At 44.5% G+C, this 23,621-nt stretch overlaps 1 protein-coding gene across 5 annotated transcripts; it reads right to left on the bottom strand.

Moving 5' to 3' along the window:
* Positions 1–623: 623 nt before the first annotated feature.
* On the bottom strand, positions 624–20,029 carry cep85l (centrosomal protein 85, like). 5 transcript variants are annotated; one of them, XM_044169648.1, is made up of 13 exons: positions 19,663–20,029; positions 14,469–14,633; positions 12,742–13,607; positions 11,727–11,812; positions 10,118–10,235; positions 9,838–10,005; positions 9,315–9,548; positions 6,715–6,869; positions 6,049–6,166; positions 5,903–5,953; positions 5,163–5,270; positions 3,401–3,581; positions 624–2,757 (listed from the first exon to the last, which is right to left on the bottom strand). In XM_044169648.1, exons 1-13 carry the CDS (start codon positions 19,709–19,711, stop codon positions 2,591–2,593), a joined length of 2,466 nt encoding a protein of 821 aa, XP_044025583.1. In that variant the 5' UTR covers positions 19,712–20,029; the 3' UTR covers positions 624–2,590. The 5 variants fall into 5 exon arrangements, with proteins under 5 accessions (XP_044025583.1, XP_044025584.1, XP_044025586.1 ...); XM_044169649.1 differs by having other exon boundaries at positions 6,715–6,866; XM_044169651.1 differs by having other exon boundaries at positions 6,715–6,866; positions 9,396–9,548; positions 19,663–20,027.
* Positions 20,030–23,621: the final 3,592 nt, after the last annotated feature.

The raw sequence follows: 23,621 nt of genomic DNA, 5'->3' as shown, positions 1-23,621 counted from the left end.
TAAGACAGATGAAAGTCCAGAGATAAATTAAAGTGAGTGTACAGTATGAGACAGAGAACGTCCCAAACAGCAGCTGTGACGCTTATTGTCACAATGCTCGCGTCAAGCCGACCTGTGAGCAACTATTCAAGCTGTGCTGACATGGTTTTCTAACTGAACCACCGTAACGGTTTGTTCTGCTCATTGAACTCATTCTAATGACTCAGTAACAGAGGAAAAGGACTACACGGGGCGTCTAACCCTCCTAGCAATGTTCCATTTTTCAGAAGGTCCACTGAGATCAACATCTTATAAGACAGAACAAATTACATACATCACAACAAGACAATTCAGTCACACAAAGCAGTCATCACTATTCTACTCTTTTTTTAAAGAGTAGAATAGTAATTGTAGTGTTAATATTAATAAATTAATAATAATAGGAATGACAGCTATAGGAAAAATAATGCCAGTATCAGTAACGGAGCCAATAAATTGTACTGCGGGCCATCTTTGCTTGTGAGCATGCAGTACAGCACACTGAATTTACTGGAGCCAGCTCTGTTGTTGACTGACATCATTTCTTTTTGTACACATACAATACTGCAAGTATTCTGTCACCAGTTTGTAAGAAATCATACTAATTCTTTGGAAAAATAATTTTATTTTCCATCTGAACAAATAAGATCAAACTGCCATATTGCAAAAAAACACACTGTACATAAACATACCTTTGGCATTCATAGGTTTTGACAGTAAAACTAAAAGAATATCAAACTAAGAATCATTTCTTATACAGAGCCATCCAGTGGCTTGTTAAATCATCCACAGGTGGACTGAACACACCAACTATGACAACTTGGTTTTGGTTAGAGCACTTAAAGGCCCAGTCTGGAGGATTTAGTGGCGTCTGGCGGTGAAACTGCAGTTTGCAGCCATTTGAATCCCGCTCGCCTCGCCCTCCCCTTCCAAGCGTGGAGGAGAAACTACGGTGGCAACAAAAGGCCCAATCTAAAGCCAGTGACTGGTTTGTCTGTTCTGGGCTCCTGTAGAAACATGGCGGTGTAACATGGCGGCCTCCGTGGAAGCGGACCCGCTCCCTCTGTAGATATCATGGATGTATAAAGACAACAGGACAGGGCGCTGCTGCTCAGCCTTGCAGCCAAAACCCCCCTGCGGCCCATTAAGCTTTTTCCCCACAGGCCACCATTATAAGAACTGCAAACAGGGTCAATTATGACTCTTTCTATTCTAATTTTTTTTGGAAAAGCGATTTAAAAATCGGCAGTGGGAGAAACACTACTGCACATATGCAGTGGGCTGCAGAGCCCAGAAGTAAAGCCAGAAGCTAGAAAACTTTTTGGCGTGTGCAACAGGCGAGCAGCTCTTATTGGAATGAATAGATCCAGTTCTAATAATACATCCATGGTAGATAAAAACGGCTTATTCTAAGGTAACGCAAACACAACGCTTCTTATTTTCAGGTGATTCTACACTGATGAAAACATACTTATAAATATTATATTTCTGCCGACAGCTGCTCCTACATGTTCCACACTGGACCTCTAAATGTTACAAACCTGTTAAATCATGCAGACAAAAAAAGGTTTGATAGTTTGTTTGATGGATCAAGCTTGGTAGTGGAATTAATTTATTCTCCGAGCTGCCTGGCTGCACAGAAGACACAATCTACCGACAAGTGCATATGCTGTTTCAGTTTGCTCTTTCAGCTTCTTTGGCTGCAAGTACCCGAGGGTAATTGGAAACAATAAGCATTTAAAAAGGGACAAATGACAAATAATACACAACATGATGCCAAATAAATGTGCTGATTGTAGACAGACTTGTTTTTTTCTTTTGCTGTGACAAACAGCAAAGTATCACCTGATGAGTCCTTACTGAATGAATCTACAGTCCTTTGACTTTAATCAGGTGGTTGACATCAGAACTGCACAGTTGATATTGCTTATTAAGACATATGAATTCAATTCAGTTAAGTTTTATTTATATAGCGCCAATTCATAACAGAAGTTATCTCATTGCACTTTTCCTACAGAGCAGGACCGAACTCTTTATAAAAGAGAATTCCCACCACAGCCACTGTGAATAAGCCTGAACGTGCTCTTACCAAAGGGTTTCGCCGCTTATTTTAGGCTTCTAGGCAAGCAGTGCAAGCCTGTAGTATTTATTCAAACCATTAAAATGCACAGATATTTTGGTCCAGCGCACCAAGCTGTAAATACAACATTGACATATCACCTTAAAAATAGAGTTGTTATGGCGACGTAATCTTATTTACACATCCAGCAGCATGCAGCTAAGCGCTCCATAAAGCTGAGGGAAACTGCACCGTTAAATCCTCTGTGGCTTCTGTGTCTTTGTCAGACACTGTATGGAGGAAGGCTGAACAGCATGACACATTAACACTGTCTGTCAACAGGTACAAGCCACACCACGAGGGTGACAGAAACACTTGTCTGGGGCAAGCCTGCCTTGCTATGGACCTAATAAATATAATACTTTATGTGGTTCTATCTATGAAGTACTGAGAAGTAAAAGAGTTCAAACACTGGGTCAGAGCAGTGCCATCGGAGCTGCAGGGCACTGGGTGTCACTGGGAGACACAGCTGTCACCCATATACTGAGCATAGCAGTCGGAGATGCTTTTCCTCAGCTCGTCGATGCCTCGCCTCAGCTGGCCGACCTCTAGCAGCTTGAACCTCAGTTCTTCTTCCACCACCACTCTGCAGTCGCTCTCCTCTGCCGAAACACTCAACGCTGCATAGAGACAGTGAAGTAGAAAAAGTTAGAGCCAGCTAAGGTACGGGATGATCTACAGCGAGCCAGACTATCACTAAATCATTTCAGGAACGGTGAATCAAGCCCCGTACAGGTAAAGTAACAGCTGAGCCTTAGCTTAAAGACTGTACACTCAAAATACTGCATGTTTGTGCTTTATTTTTGGTAAGGTGGCACTAGCTACTCTGACAGAAGACAGAGCAGAGAGATGGATCGATAAATTACCAAAATGGACCAGGTTGGTGCCAAATGTCCGTGTCTGCACACACACAAGCAGACTTTGAGAACTGCTTATTTGCTTTCTTGCCAAGAGAGAGAATATCGATAGCGCACTCTGTGATGGTGAGCGGACTCATAGGATTTGATGCTCCACAGTGGTCACTCACGCACACATAACAGAAGTCAGAAAGGCTTTACTGGCCAGAACAGAGTACACAACAGATTTTCCAAATGAGGAAACCGTAATATTTTCTTCTCTGTGCCCATCATAGATAATTACCTCACTATTTGTGCTGTTAAGATGTAGCTTAAACAATGCCTACTGTATCCCTATGTTCAAAGCCTTGCATAAAGACTGTAGTGTGTGTGTGTGTGTGTGTGTGTGTGTGTGTGTTCCACATACACTTCATGCCCAGAAGCAGAGACAGGTTGGGCTCCTTCCCCTGCGCTCTCTGAGCCAGGATGCTGCAGAGAGCCTGGAGGTCCAGCAGACACAGGGACATTTGTTTCAGCAGCCGGCCCACTTCTGGCACCTCCACATGGGAGAGAGGATGCCCCCCCGGCCCGTCCCCCACCTGCCGCTGCTTCTCAGTGGGAAACAAAGGCACATATCTTAGTTTCCAGTAACTTTGCTCTCTACAGCACACCGTTGCTCTCATACAGTGGAAGACCTGACCCTCAGGGAGACAGCGGCCCGGGTTCAAATCCAGCCCGCGGCCCTCCTCCCCCCTCTCTCCCCCCTTTCCTGTCTCTCTTCAGCTGCTCTATCAAATAAAGGCAAAAAGCCCAAAAAATCTAAATAAATAAATGAATAAAAAGTAAAAAGTAATCTATAAATGGCCTTGTGGTGGCGCTATCCTAACGTCAAGTGACTTATGAATAGAGCTGCACGATTAGTCAATTAATCGATTAGTCAATCGAAAGAACATTAATTGCCAACTATTTTGATAAGCGATTACTCGTTTTAGTCATTTTTTAAGCAAAAATGTCAAACATTTGCTGGTATTTATGAATGGCCATATGGTGGTACCATACAAACCGAAAACTGACCAGTTCCTCTTTTGTCCACGATCAAACTCGACCGAATTTCATTGCAATTGGTTAGTAAAAAGTAGTTTTTGAGACGAGGTTCAAGGTGAATTTATTGGTCATGTTACAACACTTTGTGTCTTCAGAGCCGCAGGCCGAGCGGCCTGAGACGTCGCATTTCTGCACGTTTATCTGGTGTTTGTTCAAAAAGTGTTCTCGTACTCTCTGCTCTGTGTGTGTGTGTGTGGGGGGGCAGAGGCAAACACCCCCATTCAGAAGTGGGTTTAAAGTGGCGTCCCTAGTCCGCTTAACAATAATTCTTTTCCTTACTTATTAGCCAAATATATATATATATATATATATATATATATATATACTGTATATATATTGGCCACTGATATATCGTGCATCCCTAACCAAAAGTGGAGTGACATGAGCTGTCTGAAGAGCAGACATGCTGCCCTGGAAGGGCCCTGATCTGATCTCTCTCATGCTAGATCAGGTCTCATCTGGTCTGATCTGAGTGTGCCGCTCATCTCCTCGCACAGGCAGCGGCCATCTCTCGCCTTGACTGTCAGGGAAAGACACCACAAAACTCACTTTCTAAGAAAAAATGAGTTGCGAAGCACTAATCTAATCTAAGCATGGCTTTCAGGCCAGCTTATGGATTCTCTACACGCTGGCTGGAGGAGCGCTCCTGAGGGCCGGAGGCTGCGGCCCACTGGGCCCAGCTTAACATTCGCACTGGTCATTGAGAAAGCTGCCGCAGTGACACCAGCCAGAGGGCTGCAATACAAATATATAAACACACACGGCATTACAAAGCTTATTATAACGACGGGGCTGGTTCACTACAGCACACAGAAAGTAGCAGATCTGAGTGCCTACTGAAACACACACTGAGTGTGTGTGTGTTTAGGTGAAACGTGCTGGTGTGCATTAATACAGACACCAGGTCCTGTGAGACAGGCAGCTTGCTGACTTGTAAAATGCTGAAGAGATCGGTTTGGATTGCACTTAAGCTCTGGAAGAGTGAAATCTGGCCACAGTCACTGATAGTGATGGATAACCACATGGGTGCGGCTCTGCAGCGAGACAGACAGAAAGGCCGAGAGACGCCAGCTGGACTCTGATACCTGTGGGAAGGCTCTGGGCGGGGCGGCCAGGCTTGCCTCCTTTGCTAGTGGATAAGACTGCTGTCGATGAGAAAGGCCTCTTTTCTTTTGCAGTCTTGTACTGGTGGCCTAACAAAGCACAGAAGGCCACAGGTAAGCCCCATTTATTCTTTACAGGAAGAATATACAGCATTTGTATGAGGTTATTACTTTTCTCCTTCAATAAGCACATTTCAGAGCGAGAGGTATTCCACTGGGAAACGTTCAGCCGCGCACAGGCCAGGTGGCTAGATGAATGATGACGATGCAAAGTGTGCACAGTTTGGACGAATAATGAATGAAAGAAAATGTCTTGGATGTTTTGCCACAGGTGAGGAGGAGATGCATACAGGCTCATTTTGAGGACTCGGTTCAGCCCTAGAACTAACTGTAACATGTTATATTTCCTTTGTTGTTCGGGGTTAATGGCTGGCAGCAGCCACTTCCTGTGGTGTCCGGCTGTTTAATATATTGAAATAATTATCTAATCAAGACATGATGATGTGACATTTCAGTACCTGTGGCTGTGAATACAGGTATACATGCCCTTCTTTACCTGAGAAACTCCATCTATTGTTCAAACACTGTCAGTCATACGGGGGAAAGCAAAGACTCATTGTTAGCCACTACTCAGATCGTTTCTTCAGTAGTTCCTTTTCCAAGTAGCTATTCTGATGACTACTTTAACTTCTACTTGAGGACTTATTTGTTTATTACCATACCGTTAGTTGCGAGGTCAGTCTCTCAATCTGTTCTTTCTGATGCTCAATCAGCTGGTGGGGAGCAGAGATAACATGTTACTGACTGTATTTGCATGTATGCATGTATGCATGCGTTCATTTGTGCCTGTGTGTGTTTGGGATGCTACCCTGCTGCTGTGGTCTTGCTGCTCCAGGAGTTGAGTGTTTTCCACCTCAAGCCGCTTTAGGTCCTGCATTGGCAACCTCACCCCATCGTCCAAACACTGCTGCACCTTCTTCTGCAGGCTTTACCAAGATAAGACATGCAGTCACAAAGACAGACCAAGAGAAGGAGACAGACAGATGCACTTAGGCAGAGCAGTAGAGAAGAGCATGTTAGCAGCAGTGCTGACATCTAATGTAGAAGAAGGATTTTAGAGACGGCACAACTGCATATACACTTTCACGTATTCAGTCAAATTAAAGTGAAGACGGACCGTGTTGTTCTTGTTTCGCGGCTTTATGACTTCACTTCATAAATGTTCAGAGATAAGATGAAAAGGAGAGAAACCGCAGGAAAATAAGAGAAAGAGCTGAAGTTCCTGGACGTTTGGAGATTAGTCCAAAGTCCCAGCGATCTCAAACACAGCAAGGCCGCACACTGCACAAGCACGATTAACTAGCCAAAGCAAACATCTGTACGGATGTACATTGACTGTTTGAACAGAAAACACACTACAGCAGTCAATTTAGTGTAAATAACACAAGGTGAAGATTTGCTTTGCGTTCAGCCCGAACACTTAAACAAGCTGACGGCAGCTGTTTATCGTGGCGCGTATTAGCTGAGTAAGTACCTGTGTACAGATGCAATCAACTCCTTCTCTCTCTTGGCCTGCATCCCAATCTTGAGCTTTTTCTCCTTCATCAGAGCACATCCTTCCTCTAGGCTCTTCTGTAGCCGAGCCATTGTGTTCTCCAGGTCCTTGGCTTTCTGCTGGACCTCCTCCTGCTGAGCGCACAGTGGAACACAATGTGGTCACTGGAACTGAGCGAGGTTTTGATCAGGTCGTTAACTGACAGTGTGTGACAGACATCATTGATGTGTACTGCATTTTGATGTGCAAGGCTATTATTAAAAAACTGTCACTGAACAAAGAAGACTGAAAGTACAAGGTCAAAAAATGTACTCGTGTGTTACGTTCGTTGTTTATTGGAAGCTTGGATTTTTCAATGCCTGTGTTTTTCAGTGGAACTTGCTTCAGTACCAGTGCAACTTGTCTGAATAGTGTTCAGAATATTATAATATACATAACAATATAGGCTTGAGCGGTATCTATTTTTTCCTGCCATTTCACGGCGGTATACAGTAAAACAAACTTAAAAGCTGAGCCGCAGGTGATAGAAGTCACTGCATGTATGACATCGTCTAGCCTACAGTGCTGTGTGTCTAATACGCAATTAGCCTACTTAGACAAGTCTTGCAGGGTTTAAATACTTATGGCCCATTGAATAATCGATAGATAGGAAGTTAGCGGCCTTCTTCCATAGACCCTTGCAGGAGGACCCGTTGACACAATCTGGGCTGCAGAGCCGGAGCGTTTCTATATTAACCGGCGCGGCTTTTGTAGCCTTTACGGTACTGGTTTAGCAGCCAGAAAACTCAGACCAATCGCACGCGATGCTACTCAGCCAATCAAATCTGTGCGACTCGACAGGAACGGGAGACGAGATGGGAGACAGCTGGAGAAATAAGTGAGTAATTTCACATGGCGTGCTCTAAAAAGAGAAAAGTTCCCACGGGCAGACCGTGGCGATTATTAAAAGCGGCAACGTGAAGCACCACTTACGTTACGAGACAGAGCACTGAGCAAACGTACCCGCTCAAATCTGAACTGAGCGCACAGACAATACATGAGCTAAGAGCCGCTATGAACCAGAAAGACGAGCGTCTGTATTTTTGACTGTACTGAAAATCATACCTTCGGGATTTCGAAATGCCCTGGTATACCGTAATACCTCGATACCGCCCAAACCTTTTCTGCACCGAGTACTTCTACTCTTGATACTTTAAGTACAGTATGCTTATAATACCTACTTTTACTTGAGTAGCATTTTCAATGTAGGATTTTTACAGTGTGGTAAGGGATCTGAATACTTCACCACCGCCTAAACCAAAGGTTTTTGTGCGAGGCCGCTCTACTTGCTGGTACTGTGCACGCAGGGGAGGAGGTTGGTTGTTTTTTCCCCCAAAGCATCTTCAGAACAGTTGGTTTCATAGACTTGTAATACTTCATGATCACACTTCATGTGTCTGGTATTGATGATCAAAAACTTCTGGAGGGGCAACATTGACCCTAAACGTACGTACTAAAAGACTGAATTTATCTCAATATATGACTAACTGGCAAATGACATTCTTTACAAAGGTTCTCAAAGGACTTCATTATTGTCATATATCTTAATACCATATGCATGGAGAGAAAAACAGAACAGAGTTTTGGATTTGACCATAGACTTGATGAGGTGATTAGATATGGGACTGGAACCAGATCAGTGGACCTAAAACTGAAGAGACTCAATGCAGAGGCCTCCTGTTATCACTGTAACATTTGAAAGACTGCTGTGTTGAGTCCTTCCTAGGTGCTGAGACAGAGATAGCAACAAAGAGTGACAGGGCTGACAAGGAGCAGGAAGAAATAAATCAGCACTGGGCGACACGGGAGGAGAATTTTATTCAGGTGTCACTGTCCTGTCAGGAACTGCCAAAATTAAACCCTGAAAACTGCACATTCATTTGTGAACCTTCCTCGAATTGCTCTGAACTAATGGACCTTTGAAGCATGAGAGTAAGTCCATCTGACACTTGAAGCAATTGGCATTGACTCCAAGCTGAAATGACCATAATGGTGTACCTTACATTACTGCCAGCCATTTCCTAAAGCACGCAACAGATTCCTGTCTTTTCAACTATTTTGATGGATTTTGCAAGATGAAATGTTCAGGTGTCTTAAAATGAAAGAAAATGAATAAACATTGGCTTGATGAAACAGCTCGATCAGTTGCCTGGATTCCACCGGGCACGGCTCTATGACGTCGCGACTGCTAGCCGGTTTTGTTTCGTCCGTTGTTAGCGGCGTTCTTGTTCAAGGACATTTGGTCTACACAACAACATATGGACGTATTCAATTTGGTCAGCAGATTACTTCAAAATATCGCTAGGAGGAATGGATAAAGACAGAACCCACAGTGAGCCGTTAGATGAAGAGCAGCAAGCGACAGGCTCTTACTGTGATTTGGGCACAGCAGCACACCTCCAACACATCATTAAGGTAAAGCACACCTTTTACTTCACCACGATGTCCTGTGGAAAACCATTAACATCGTGCCAGCACAACATGAATGGCTGAGTATCCCTGCCCCAATAGAAAAGCCAGGCTTTCACAGTAAGACCTACCCTCCTAAGCCGTCTGTATGAAACACCCCCCAGGCTGCACTGGCAGACACGTTGTAGCCACAGCCTACATCGTGTGTGTACCTGCTGGGCCTGGGCCTTCACCTCGTCCAGCGTTGGCAGGTCGGAAAGGTATTTCTCCAGTATCTCTATGCGTTGCTGTTTTTCTTGGTTCTGTTCGCTCTCTCTCTGACACTTCTTTTTCAGACTACTAATGTAGCGGTCCCTCGTCTTTATCTGTGGACAGAAAATACAATGATTTCATATTATAATGTTGAATGTAATTTCAAACATTCAGCATATACAAATGTTATAAAATAAAACTGATGAATTCATTTGTTCACATCAGTTATGATGTTGGGTACACAAAATTATTTAAAAAGCAACAAAGTCTATCATTTGCCCTCCAAATGGTAAAAGCGACCTATACTTTTGTTCCTGTGGTCATTTGTAGGAGCAGATGGAGCAGTTGCTCTGCTCGCCATTTTTCTTTCAGTCTTTTTATTAATGATTGTGAATTCTGTACCTTTTCCTCCAGTTTTCTTATGTCCTCTGTATATTTTTGTGTGACTTGCTTGAAGAACTCGTTCAAATGAAGTACTTCCAGTTCAGCCACTGCTAGCTTCTTACCAAGTTCTTCATCACAACACAGCCTTTCAGATGGCTGTTTGCATGGCGTTCTCATCGTTGATTCCTATTGGACAACCAGAACTTGTGCTGCGACTTTTATTATGAAAATATTTGATGTGATTATCAAATTGTGAATTTGGATGCTCATTCATCACAAAGATGTGGCTAAGTGTTACCTTAGTATTTAGAATGTGGGGGTCATCAAACCACCCTCTCTGGTTCTGCAGGACCTGCTGTGCTCTGAGTTCATTCTCTCTGATCCGGGCATGGAGCTGCAAGATCTGCTGCTTCTGTCTGAAACACAGAATCCCTTCCTGCTTACAAACACTGTCTCTTCAATCAGTCAGTCAACTGGCACAAGCCTACATTACAAACACAAGGGCACTATTTTCCTGGAGGCGCAAGTGCAAACACCACTAAATACTGCTGCCATTGAGCTGTGGTCCACAATGAGCATCTTGGCCAAGTCCTTCACAGTTAACTCTTTTGCTATTTCAGACTTAAAGCAGGCTCTCAATGCAAGGAGTTGGTCGGGGAAACTGGGGGATAAATCCCTGCTGTAGTGGTCCATGAGGCGCTGTGCGTCATCCTGCGCACTGCCACAGTGTGCAGGATGGAGCAGTTTGTTTGTTTCATGCATAGAAGTGACAATGATGCCCAGGCTGGAGTTGAAGACATTCATTCTGAAATGGCTCTTGTCATCACTAAGCCTTTCATCTTCACAAGTTTAAAGTTCAAGTGGCGTTTCACTCTTCTTTTGCGAATATCCATGAACTAGCTCTGCGCTCCCCATCTCTCTGCAAGATCACAGTCATATGGGTATGCAGGATTGTGGCCTGGATAGGGCCTGGATTGTGTTTTGGAGGAGACCGACCGCTTTTTGGATGTCTACATCTTTGGCCTGCAACATCGTTGACACTACATTAACGTTTTCCAGTATTTTTGTTTGTTGTAAGACTTGAAAAATAAAGCAATGCTCTGAGAGTTCAGATGAAATGATACCAGAAAGGAGTGACCATCTCTTAATCCTCTGGCTGAATAAAGTATGTAAATAAGTAAGAGCCTCAATCATAAAATTGGCACATCTCTGCTATATTTTTTGTCATTCAGTGTCAGATTTAGGTTGTGTGCAGCACAGTGTACATATCTGGCAAGCGGTTCCACCTCCATGGTCCTGGCCCGCACACCTGAATAGACCTCACTCATGTTAGCAGCGCAGTCGTATCCCTGCCCCCGACACTTGCTCAGATCAAGTCCATTACTCTCTATGCCGTCCAGGAGTTTCTTTTGCAGCTCACGGGCCGATGTGTCACTGTTTCCTCCAAACCCAAGAAAGATCTTTGGCGATGTTATTTTCATCCCTCTGGACGGTCACATATCTATACTCAGCTGGTCTCTTTTGGAAATATCTTAGGTGTTGTCCGTGATAATAGAAAAAAACAAAGCAGATTTTTTTTCTTTTGCTTTGCATCACATATATTCCCACATAAAGATATGGAACAAGCACATTTCTAAATCAAGTTTCCTGTAACTTTAATAAGATGAGAAGAGAAACACAACAACACACACTGGATGAAAGTCCTCCTTGAGGATTAAAGCTAGAGAAGATGTGAATTGCATTGGTAATACTGCGGCTAAATACACACAGACCTACACACAAGTATAGTACATACACACTGAAAATCTGATTAAAAGGAGGCCTTTGGTCTGAACAAAGATTTGACAGAGTACTGTTGGAGGAAGTGTCAGGGCAGCGTGTGTGTGTGTGAGTGTGTCCTGCAGTACCTATCTATCTCCAGTTCTCGCTGTCTCAGAAGCCCCTCTTCAACCTTCGCCAGAGCGTTGACAGGCAGGGAGGTCCCCATCAGCATCTGGAAACACACACAGGTAACTGAACACATACACAAGTGCATGATGACATAATGTAATGACATCAGTATCTTATGCTCCTCCCGATTCGATTCAGACTTGATTCATAACTGATTCTCGATTCAATAAATAGAAAGGGGGTACTAGGTTTAGGCTCTCATTCCAGTTCACTGTGTGCCAGACCCGTCACTCCTGTCCTTACTTTACTGAAATGCAATATGAAACATAACTGGCAGTTAAGCTAAATGGTCTTGATGAAGGTCAGTGCGAGAATATGCAGCCTTTTCATAAACCCCACCCGCATTAATTTGGAAAAACAGTCTTCTGCCTGTGTGAGAATATATTGGGGTCTTCTTTGAGGATGAACTACAAAGTAATCCTGTTGTGTGATCGCTGCACACCGTCCATGTGCTGCACTGTGCCCTCACAGGTGAGTTCCGCCTTTTTTTAGTTCCATCAACCTAAGGTTATTAACTGACGTACTTTTGACAAAATCGATTTTTGGCATTTGTGAATAGATTTAAAATAGTAAAAATGCGATTCTTATATGAATCGATCATCCCTAGTATAAACAGAGAATGTTGTCAACACACAGCACAGGTTAGCAGCACAAGCGGGATAATGAGACTGGGTTCATCCACACTTGAAAGAGTAACTTAACACTAAATTTACTTTTGTAATTAGTAAAATATATGTACAGTCACTTTATTATTCTATCAACTGATTCTGGTCCCGGTCTTTACAGCATTCCAGTTTGTTTGCAAGAAAACGCCACAGGACACCTTTGACTTAAGTCAGGGTTAGGGTTATTTTAAAGTCAGGTGAATTGTGCATATTTACATATGGATATCTGAAGATATACCTTCTTCCCATCCACCCTTGAATCATTACTTCATCCCTTTGCTTTTTATTATTAGAATAGTCTTCTCACCTGGTTAAGCCCTGGTTCCTGCTGATGTCCCTGTTGCCATGGCGACGGCCCATCTCCACCAAAGCCCTCTGTTCCCGTCCCACTGATATGACCGAGTTTACCTCCATGCTCTACTTTGGGTTTGTATTCCATCTGCTCAGTCAGCCACATCTGGGTGCGAACTTCAGGCTGAATCGGGGAGCCTCTGTCAGTCTGATGGCCCAGCGGGGAGTCTGCTTGTTTGGGTAAGCTGAGGCCATAAACCTGTCCACCTCCCCGAGCCAGTTTAGCTTCTGGTAAAGCACTATAGTTCATGTCCAAACTGTTGTGTTTTACCGGTGAGGACAGAGCTGAGGAAAGGGACAGGTCTGTTTCCAGACCAGCGGATCTACTGCTGTGGTTGTACCGGTAGCAGGGGCCAGCACCTGGTGAGCGCTGCAGCAAGCTATGGCAGAGCAAGGAGGAAGATAAAGGTAGATAAAGGTCCACGTTTGAACCAAGCGGTTCCTTTCTGTACCCATATAGCAGACCTCTGTCCAGGGAGCCTTGTGAGTCTGGGTTGTATTGATCGCCTGATGTCCTAGTGGAGCTTTTATCAACCCCAGATGACAACTTGGTGAGAGAGGACCACCTCCGGATGGGCTGATGGTCCTTCATGTCCAGGCAACTTGATGCGCCCTGGGGTGCCATGACCGGCGTAAGCAGCTGGCAAGACCTGCTCCAGCGACCTGTGCTGCTGGGTGAGGCTGGCATTCTAACACTGCTGTAGAGTGAGGAGGATGGGGACGGCATGACCTGGACAATGGGGATGCCATCAGAATCCTGGCCCACGTGATGCTGGGGCAGCGGCTGGAAAGACAAAGGCGTGGTACTGGAACTGGAGTCGTCTGCAGGAAGACATACAGGCAAAGAGATTTTAAAGAATCATGTCAGACGTCATCAACACAACAGCATCGGCAACATTACGGTGTTTACTAGCATCATATCGAATGCTTTAATTAGTCCCCATAAAACTATATGTGATTGGTCTAGTGTCGAGAGAATGTCGATATGCAATCTGTGAACTGTTGAACAGTGCGGGACTATTAGAAGAGAAATGTACATCTGGTAGAATCTTTCACCATAAAACTTCCACGCAGCTTGTTCCAAGCAACAAGAAAAGGGAGATTTGTGTGCAGTACACATCTTAGCAGAACTGGATAATAAAACAGAAATGCAGGAGGCTGAGTGGCAGCGCGATTGTTGGAGTTTTATGGAGTTAAGCAACATTGGAGTTCTGTTCTAATTAACTGTGTGTTGGCAGTGAAACTATATTTGTTAACTACATACACATGGTTTACTGTTACAGCTGCGGTGGACGTACAAACACATCCCTCACCCTCTCTTTCTGAAATACACACAGAGTGAAATGTAGAGCTTGTCGTGCCATTCATGGTGTTGTGGAAGTTTTTGGGTGTATGTGATGCATGATACTCCATCGGTGTTCAGCTCAAACAAACTTTGGTTTCTTGTTGGGTTGAACGTGGTGAAGCTGCAGGGTTCTCACTTCAAATAAAACGCAGTTTGCTTGATGTGTTGTGTTGTTCGGGAATGTTGAATGTTGAAGTGTGAAACGCATCCCGAAAACGATTCTCAGCACTGTACCACTGCTGACCACACTCTGCTCTTTGATTTAAGTGATAAAAACCTGCTCGTTGAACTTTCTGAAAGAGACAAACAATGCAGAATAACTACACAGGGCATCCTACCTTCCACGCTGTCAGAGCAGTAAGTGCCGATTCCAGTGTCCCCACTGTCAGACACCGTGCTGTGTCGGCGCCCGCCACAGAAACTGTTCCCAGGGCCAGGGGGGTTGCTGTGCCAGGCTGATTCGTGGCCAGGGACCCATCCTGGAGAGCCACCGCTACTGGAGCCTGAAACAATTTTAAAAGGCTATCTGTTACACAAGTTATTCAATTACAAAAAATGTGGGTTATCAGGTGGGCTGCTCGCCAATGTCTGACTGAGTTATTCCCGCAGAGAGCAAGAAACAACTTATAGTCTGACATTCGTTTGGCCCGAAAAAAAGTCCTTTGTTGAAACAACGCAAATCATTTCTTGGTGGATCCATGAATTTAAAGGCTTATTAGATGCCCCAACACTGCACAGTGGTTTATAATACTCCGAGACAGGATATTACAACTCTGGAACGTTATGACGGCAGCAGTTATTTGGTCATCATGACGATCCTGAGGTAAACAGCAGAAATACGGCGTTCCCGTTACAAAGTAGTCCACCAGGAATATACGCTTGCACGATTGGCAATTGCACTTGCCAGATTACGTCATGCAAGAAAAGCAGGATCGTTTCAGACTCAGCTGTTATCAGGAGGCCTCTGCGTTGGCACCCCCACCGGACGAGCCTCATTCAAACGAATGAGGGTGCTGCATTTTCCCCCCGCAGGGCTTAAGTCAGCCTTAGTCACACTGATTTGTTTTCCATGTTTTATTTTACAAGGCAGACATTTTATCATCGCTCTTGAAGTTTCTCATTTTCTGAAAATGTCCACACCTTCATTGTTTGCAGAATATAAAGCTAATACAACGAGCAACAGAGGATTACATGCATTTTGGGGTTTTGTGGTATATATAATGGGCAAATGGACTATGTTGAAGAATTGTCTGCTGTGAAAGGACAAATACATTCAAGTTAACATACAAGTTAAATCTAATTATCACTAATACCCCATTTAGACTGAGTCAGTGAAGGGTCAAACCTGCGTTGATTGTAATCTGCATGGATGAACATGCATCAGTCAGTCAGCGGTAAAAGGTGTTAACACTGCAAATGTTACCATAATCGAGTCCCCATGTCCAATGATGTCCCTGTGTTGTTTGACCTGTGGAATCCTTGCCACATTTGATAGATCTGAATGATATAAGCACACTGTTTAAGGAAGCCATCTCTTTTCCCCCCCAAGTTCGGCCTCCCAGCCTTTCAGCTCCAAAGTTACTGATAGGACTGCGTAGGACAGCTTCAAAACGATCACTGGTAGACAAAAGACACCATGGAGACAGGGTTGCAAATGGCCAGTAACTGAAATACAGGCAGTACGGCGGCACTAGGGCCCGCCACAGTCTGACAGTATGCTGATGGTGCTTAAATGGTCCAGTTGGACAGTTTATCTACCTTCAGTTAAACTAACTCATGTCTATCATTGTTACATTTTGAGTCTGTGTGTGGCTACTGTAGGGGAGTAGGCTGTTTGTGCAGGGGATAGTGGATGTCTTCAGATCTGCTGCCGTGCCAGCCTGTTATAATTTATTTGCTACGTGACTGAAGTTGGCTTGTCTACAATGTATGTATAGTTGTGTACCAAAGGAAAGAAATAATAATCATAATAATAATAATAATAATGTAGTTTCATAGTACTGTTTGTGCTTTGTCAGCAATTTATTTGGCCCTCCAGCCATATGGAGAAGCTGTTTATAATATTCTCACAGTATGCCAACCAATAGTATTAAAGTTGTTCTCTGTACCTGCCACGTACGTTTACACAGACATAACATAAACCATAATCTTGATATGGGTGCCTTAGATTTTTTTTTTTTTTAAATTGTGACCAAGATACATACTAAACGTGCCCTTTTACATTTGAAAAATCACCTTGTCAGTCTCTCTGGTGGACAAACTACGTAATGGTGACAGTTTTGGCAGACATACTGTATACACCGATACGATATACTGCCACGAGCTAATATCGGCCGATATATCGGCCGGGCCGACACAAAGCCAGTGCTACGGCAAACATGTTCTTTATGCAATTTTCCTCAGGTGCAGGTCTGTTCTTCTGCGTCTGCGCCTTTTTGCTAATGGGACCAAACGACCATGTTTGCGCTGTGGTGGGAGGACAGGCCCGCTGAGACTCTGTTTATGCTGATTAGGTGGCGCAGTGCAACTTTGGTGCTCATTTGGAACAAAACTGCGTTTGCTTTAAAACCTGCTCAGACCACCTCTTATCACAAACCCAGGGCCACTTTCATGGCTTGACGCACGTGCACAGAACTCGCCAAAATCACAAAACACCTTTCATTTATGATAAGATTTGCCTCTTTCTGTTAGCTTCAGGTTTTTTTCCCCGTTATTGCAGTTTGATATGTGCATCAAAACACAATGTGATCGACTGAGGAAAATTCTTATCAGTAATATGAGTGTAATCCGGTGACCTGGAGTTCCACAACAACTTGTAGAAAGTTGGACCTTTTCTGTGCAGTTGATGAAACACCTGTAGTCATCACACAGTGGCAGGAGAGATGTGTGTGTTTCATCTACAGTCTGTGATTTGAGAGAAGGGCAGTGCGTAGTTTTAAACAGGGACAACAAGAGACAACCACAGAAACCACATGAGGGAAATAACTGGACACTAGGATTTAGGAGGGGAAACAGTCTTTGACATAACACAGGTGTCAGTACTTGGAAGACTGTTTGTGAGGGGAGAACCTCCAGCCGAGTGATACCTCTTTTCTCGGATCGCATCGCGTCAGTTTCAGGAGTTGTATTCTCGCAGTTAATCTTTCTTTTATATCATGAATAATTTAAGCTTATAAACTTAATATTTTTTAACCAGGACCTTCAGTATTTGGATCAAGTAGCTTGTGAAAAATTAGCTATGTAAGATGACTACTAAGACTACAGCTGTCAGATATATATTTAAACAACATTTAAGTAAATATAAGTATCCGATCAGTCTCCGATCAGGGCCTAAAAACTTGATCGGGACATCCCAGAGTCATTCCTAGAGCCATGCCACTAGCATGGCGAAAAAGTCAGGTAGTCGTTATACAGCATGTACTGCTGAAATGTGACAGCTGCCAGGATCAGTGTCAGGATCTGAGACGCACCGCGCTGGGTCCCGTCATTACTAGCTGACACCATTGCACAAGGTCATGATGATAAAGCGCTCAGTGAAGCAATCCATAAAACAACAAGAGCAGTTATTGTACCCTCCCCAGGAGACATCAGAAAATACTGCAGAATCTATTATCGAAAGCCCAATATGGCTAAGCGCAATATTCAAATCACAGAAGCTGCAATTTTAAGATGAAGGTCAAATGTGTGAGAAAACAGCATTATGATGAAGTACTGTGGAGCTGCAGAGCTGCCCCGGCCTACAGATCCTGTTCTCCAGATGGAAGAAACATGTTTGTTTGGTAACATATGTCACATCATGATTTTAATATTTTTTTTAGGGAAAATGCAAAAATGATCATTCCCACTAATCGTGAATCATATCGCAATCGTAATATCTGTCGCAATCGCATTTTTTTTACCATACCGTGCAGCCCTAGTTCAGTCTATAAAGAGAACGCCTATTGGCTCTCTCAGGAAATTCATGGCAATTACAAAGGTGTTCATTGCATACATGCCCAAATACTTTTAATACATCAGTATTTTAGCATCCATACACAGATCAAAGAATTCATAAACTGCACGTTACCTACATGCTCAAATGTCCTGCCAAACCAAATGCCACCCGAGACCACGACCTGCAGATCACACAGCATTAGAAATGGAAATGTAGACGATGCTACTGGCAGACCCTACTCTTCAGAGGAGCGGACTCCACCAGCTACTGGCAGGAGGCCACTGGATACACGCCCTGAACTCTAGAGCCTGATGCTCTGAGCAAAAACTTGATTTGCAGCCATTTTTAGGAGGAAAGGAGATCTATTTTTTTGAAGCTCAAATTTCAGTCTTCACCTCCATGTCAGCTGGACCTTGTGGTGATGTTGTTTTCATTATCACTTTATCTGCTGATTGTTTTCTCGTTTAATCGTTTGGTCCCTAAAATATAAAACGTAAAAAATGCCCAAAACCGAAGATATGTGGTTTAATATCACAGAGGACCAACGAAACCAGCAAATCTTCCCATTTGAGAAGATGGAACTTGAAGTTTTGGCATTTTTGCTTAAAGAATGACTTCAATGCATGCTCACTTATCGACGTCGTTGCCTCAAACCACTAACCTATTAATTGACTATTGGCTTCAGCTCTAAGACTGCTTTCTCAGGCTCTCTCTTTTGTATCAGCAGGTAATTTCCCCTTTACACCCCCTGTTGTCAGATATACAGTCATGCATTGCCACCCCCCAGGCATGACCACCTCCAGGAAGACAGTGGAGTAAGACTTCCGCTGTGGAGAACTCTTCCATGGTCAAAGTTATTTCATAGACTTTGAATGATAGAGCCTTCATTCAGTGCATCAGCATTAACTGTGTGAAACTGGATGATGCAGTGATTCAGCAGGCAGTAGCCCTGAACTGGGAAAACGTTGCATTGTTGTACATTATTGCCAGCACTGGTGTGATTTTTGCAAATCTGCTCTCCAAATGAATGACTTCAGGCAGTAGTAATTACAAACTCAGAAAATCAGTTATTGAAGCTTCAGTTTTACACGATGTACAATGTAACAGTGTAATAGTTACTTACATTATATATCAATTTGACACATTTGCTGTCTTATATGTCGATTGTTTACTGCTGTACTGTGGTGTTTGTCAAGCTTTATTGAAATACTATTGATTTCAACCACATCTCAGGCCCGGCTGATCATGAACTCCAGTTCTCTCTTATCTCCTCAAACTGGCTGCATTACAGCCCGGAGCCGGGACTCGGCCCGGGAGCCGGCGCTCGGCCCGGGAGCCGGGGCTCGGCTCGGGAGCCGGCGCTCGGCCCGGGAGCCGGGGCTCGGCTCGGAGCCGGCGCTCGGCCCGGGAGCCAGGGCTCGGCCCGGAGCCCGGACACGTCTTCCTCTGTGCTCCCTGGCTCAAACGTGTTTAGCACGAAACCACAGACAGAGGCACGCCGAGCTCGAGCGCCGGCGGCCGGACCGTTCCTGTCGCTGCGCTGGGCCTTTGGAGGCAGACCCGCATCATCCCAGACCCTTATCTTATGGGCGCCTCACCTGTTTTATTAGATTCGTATCCATCTTCAAAGTCACTTCTGTACCACATTGTGTACGACTGTGGGCTTGATAACAGCAGGGGAAACGGCAGCCCGATCAGAGGACAAAAGAAAAACAAGGCCAAACTCTGAAAACACGGCTACTGTACTATCATTCATGGCATTAAAAAGATCGACAAAAGACAATATTCTCGGTCTGATAACGGTATCCTTCCTATAAATGAAGCCCGTCCGTCCCGAGCTGAACGCGACCAGCCGCAGTACTGCCAGCGCGACCAGGCGCCACACAGTACGCCGAGAACGCAGCGAGGATGTGCAGCCCGCAGGGGCGGAGGGAGTCGCGTCCCGTTGTAAATAACGGAGGCTCTATTCTTGCAATTACGGTAAGGCTCTGCGCGAATGACGTTTCTCCAGAAGGACGCCTCCAGGCGGCTACCCGCACCCAAGGGCGTTGGGTTGAGAGCCCCCCCCCCCCGGGAGATATCGGTTTTGGGCAAACAGGCTTTTAGATGTCTGCTTCACATTGATTTTAAGGGGAAAAGCCATACCAAAACAACATGCTCTACAAATCCTAACTAGTGCAGTTGAATTAAAAAAAGTCAGTCAGTCTATGGACAACTCTTCCATGTGTTTTAGCCTGCTCAACAGCGTTTGCCTGCCACAGCCCTGCTGCTACATTCACCTTCTTGGATCTGATGAAATATAAGATTATATTATTATACTAAGACTACTTAGAAATAAAAACTAGTTATGCTTAATATTAGCAAGATAATCGCAGCTAGCTAGTAGCTCCAGTACAGTAGTCTGATTATATGATGGCTAACGTTAGCCTAGCTTGCTTACAGTTCAGCTAACACAATGACACAGCAGAATATAAGACTTATTCAATTATTTGACTCATGAGTGGTAGGGACATAACAGTTGCATACTTCCTGTTGGAAAGAGATTTTTCCTCTTTTTGTTGTTGACCAACCAACAACTCCGGATAAAAATAGAATGCATAAAATCACGTAAAACACAGCGTTTTCAAAGTGCAGCAGTGCAATGAGCCATCAACCTGTCTCTTAGACCCCATCCCAACTAGGCTGCTTAAAGACGTTTTACCCTTAGTTAGCACTTCTTTACTGGATATGATCAATCTGTCTTTATTAACAGGCTATGTACCATAGTCTTTTAAAGTAGCTGTAATTAAACCTCTTCTTAAAAATCCCACTCTTGATCCAGAGGCCAACTATAGACCTATATCTAACCTTCCCTTTCTCTCTAAGATCCTTGAGAAAGCAGTCGCCAATCAGTTGTGTGACTTTCTAAGTAACAATAGTTTATTTGAGGATTTTCAGTCAGGATTTAGAGTGCATCATAGCACAGAGACAGCACTGGTGAAAATTACAAATGACCTTTTAATTACACAGGACAATGGAATTGTCTCTGTACTTGTCTTGTTAGATCTTAGTGCTGCATTCGACACCATTGACCATCACATCCTATTACAGAGAGTGAAACATTTAATTGTAACTATAACTGCATCTCCAGTTTCAATTCCTTCCTCTGACAGTGAAAAACAGACCTCGCCCCCAATTGGTTTGTAGACTGCGCTGCTCCCTCACTTGGAAGGGGTCTGGATGCAGTTCCAGGGGTCTGCATAGTCTCGATTATACAATCCCCATTTCGTGGAGTTACCAGAGCAATGCCGGACCAGGTGGCCAGGCTGTCCACATCCCCAACAGACCCTTGAACATGGCCTGGGCCGCCGCTCCTCTTGCAACATAGCAGCCCGCACCAGCTGGGTTAGTTCCTCCACCCAGACCGGTTCTGCTTTATTCAACTCAGTCCCACATACAACTCTTGCCTTTGGCAATTTGTCAAACGTGCCCCCAGGGGACCAGCACACAGCATCTCTCGTTAGCAAACGGTGCAGGCCACTGTGGACCATAGACAACCACTGTGTTCGAAATCGCATACTAACGTATTGCCTACTACATAATCAGTATGTACTGCATACTGCCTAATAAATGAACGATTAAGTATACCATTACCAGTAGACTGTTCACACTGAAGTATACTCAAGCAAGAGTCATGACTGCGTCACACGATCGCCATTGCGGTCTGTAGAGATGCAATGCATTTTGGGGTGGTACGGCACATGCTCAGAAATTCTTGCTAGTGTAGTATACATCTGAGCATTTCTCGCATACACAGACTCCCTGTAGTTGGAATGCACTACATACTCAATTTGATGTCATACTTAGTGTGACTAGTATATTAGTATGCAATTCCAAACACAGCCAACAGCAAAGACAGTCAACTTTACTGTGTAGCCTCTGAACTCTCTCACTTCAACTCCACCTTATAAACTAGCAGGAAGAACAACAAACACCCCCCCGACTCTGCCAATCACACGTACGCTATCCCAACCAAAGCCATAGGTAGCTGAAATGACTGACAGGCTTCAGAGCTTCTAAGCTCATAACATGTTTACTGACACCCTGGAAATCTCAGTAACTGCAATATACAGTCCTTTTTATGTTGGCAGAACTCCTAACAGTGATAACACAACAGTTCAACACGAACATGTCACCCAGTCTGTTACAATATATAAAAATAATTTCCTGAAAAATCCAAGTATGAGTGAGAAGTTCCATCAGCAAAAAAAAGGTTTAATATCCCCACTGCAGTTTATAAATTTCTCATCTGCCATCCCAGATTGGGTCTCTATTTTTTTAAAACAAAAAATAGAATTTGCCTTACATTCCTTGCAAAGTAATAGAGCCTTGCATTTAACAAAATTTGTCTAACCGCTAGCATTTTAAGATATTACAGAAACAAGGCCAAGCGGAAGATCTCAGGCGGACGGTCTGGGGGTAGGACAGAAGAGCAGAGCAGGTCAGGAGGCGACCAGGAGGCAGGGCTGAAGGACTGAGCAGGTTCGGGAGATGACCAGACCTGTGGAGCAACTCAGGTCAGCGATGAAGGCGAAACCCCTCTGGAGGCCGGCGGCACGACCAGAGATCAAGACTGGGGTCTAACGACTGGAGATCTGAGCTGGAGGCCGGCGACAGACTGGCAGAAGAGCCGATGGAGCCAGGAAACCAGGAGGCCGATGCTGATCAGAAACTGGATGTTGCTGCAGCCCAGGGCCTGGTGATTTTAGTAGCTCCGACACCAATGGCTGCTGCAGCGCAACAGGAAGTTCAGGAGCCTGCTGCAGCCCAGGGAGATCAGGAGGCCGCTGCGGCTCAGCAGCTTCAGGTGACTGCTGCAGCACAAAAAGTCCAGGAGGTTGCTGCAGCTCTGGAACTGGTGATAACAGGTGCTTAAGCTGCGACTTCGCAGGAACACAGGATCGCAGCAGTTCAGGGGCCAGTGATTGCAGTTCTGGGGATTCCAGAGTCCGCTGCAGCTCAAGGAGTTCAGGAGGCTGCTGAAACACAGAAAGTTCATGTGACTGATGCAGCTCAGGAGATTCAGATGGTTGCAGCCCAACCGGAGCATGAGATGGCTGCTGCGATCCAGCAGCGGCAGGAGCGTGCTCCACCACAGAGAGTCCAGCACAGAGAGTTCAGGAGGCTGCTGCAGCTCAGGAGCAGGAGTCACTTTTAATGAAAAGAACAAGGCTTAGTCTGGTTACAGGCGGGCAGTGGGCACAACCGGGTAAGCAGTCAGTGGGGTTGAGGTTCTGAAACTAAGGCTGAGGATGTATGGGAGAGGACACATTGATTCTCATCCCACAGGAGTGTTGCAGGAGTGCTGGGAGAACGGGAGGAATCAGAGGGATAACTGTGGTCGGGTATGACATCGCAAAGAACTTGGAGTGTTTGGTCTGAGGATGAGCCCTTCAGTACTTTATACTTTGGTGGCTCCATGGATGCTTATTTGGCCTGAAGTATTTGTTAAAAAGGAACAGATTTGGTAAGTGCTTTCAACTACCATGTAATGAAAGAGTATAGTGATTGCACACAG

This window comes from Siniperca chuatsi, linkage group LG16 (assembly GCF_020085105.1).
Source record: "Siniperca chuatsi isolate FFG_IHB_CAS linkage group LG16, ASM2008510v1, whole genome shotgun sequence".
Taxonomy (NCBI): Eukaryota; Metazoa; Chordata; class Actinopteri; order Centrarchiformes; family Sinipercidae; genus Siniperca; species Siniperca chuatsi.
This window is presented reverse-complemented; position numbering and strand designations above follow the sequence as displayed.

Coding starts and splice junctions, on each gene's coding strand:
- cep85l (XM_044169648.1), bottom strand. CDS start 19,711: ATGTGGTACAGAAGTGACTTTGAAGATGGATACGAATCTAATAAAACA. Junction 3,582..5,162: donor CGCCCAGAGCCTTCCCACAG/GTATCAGAGTCC, acceptor CCCACTGAGAAG/CAGCGGCAGGTGGGGGACGG. Junction 2,758..3,400: donor TCTGCTTCTGGGCATGAAGT/GTATGTGGAACA, acceptor GTCTCTATGCAG/CGTTGAGTGTTTCGGCAGAG.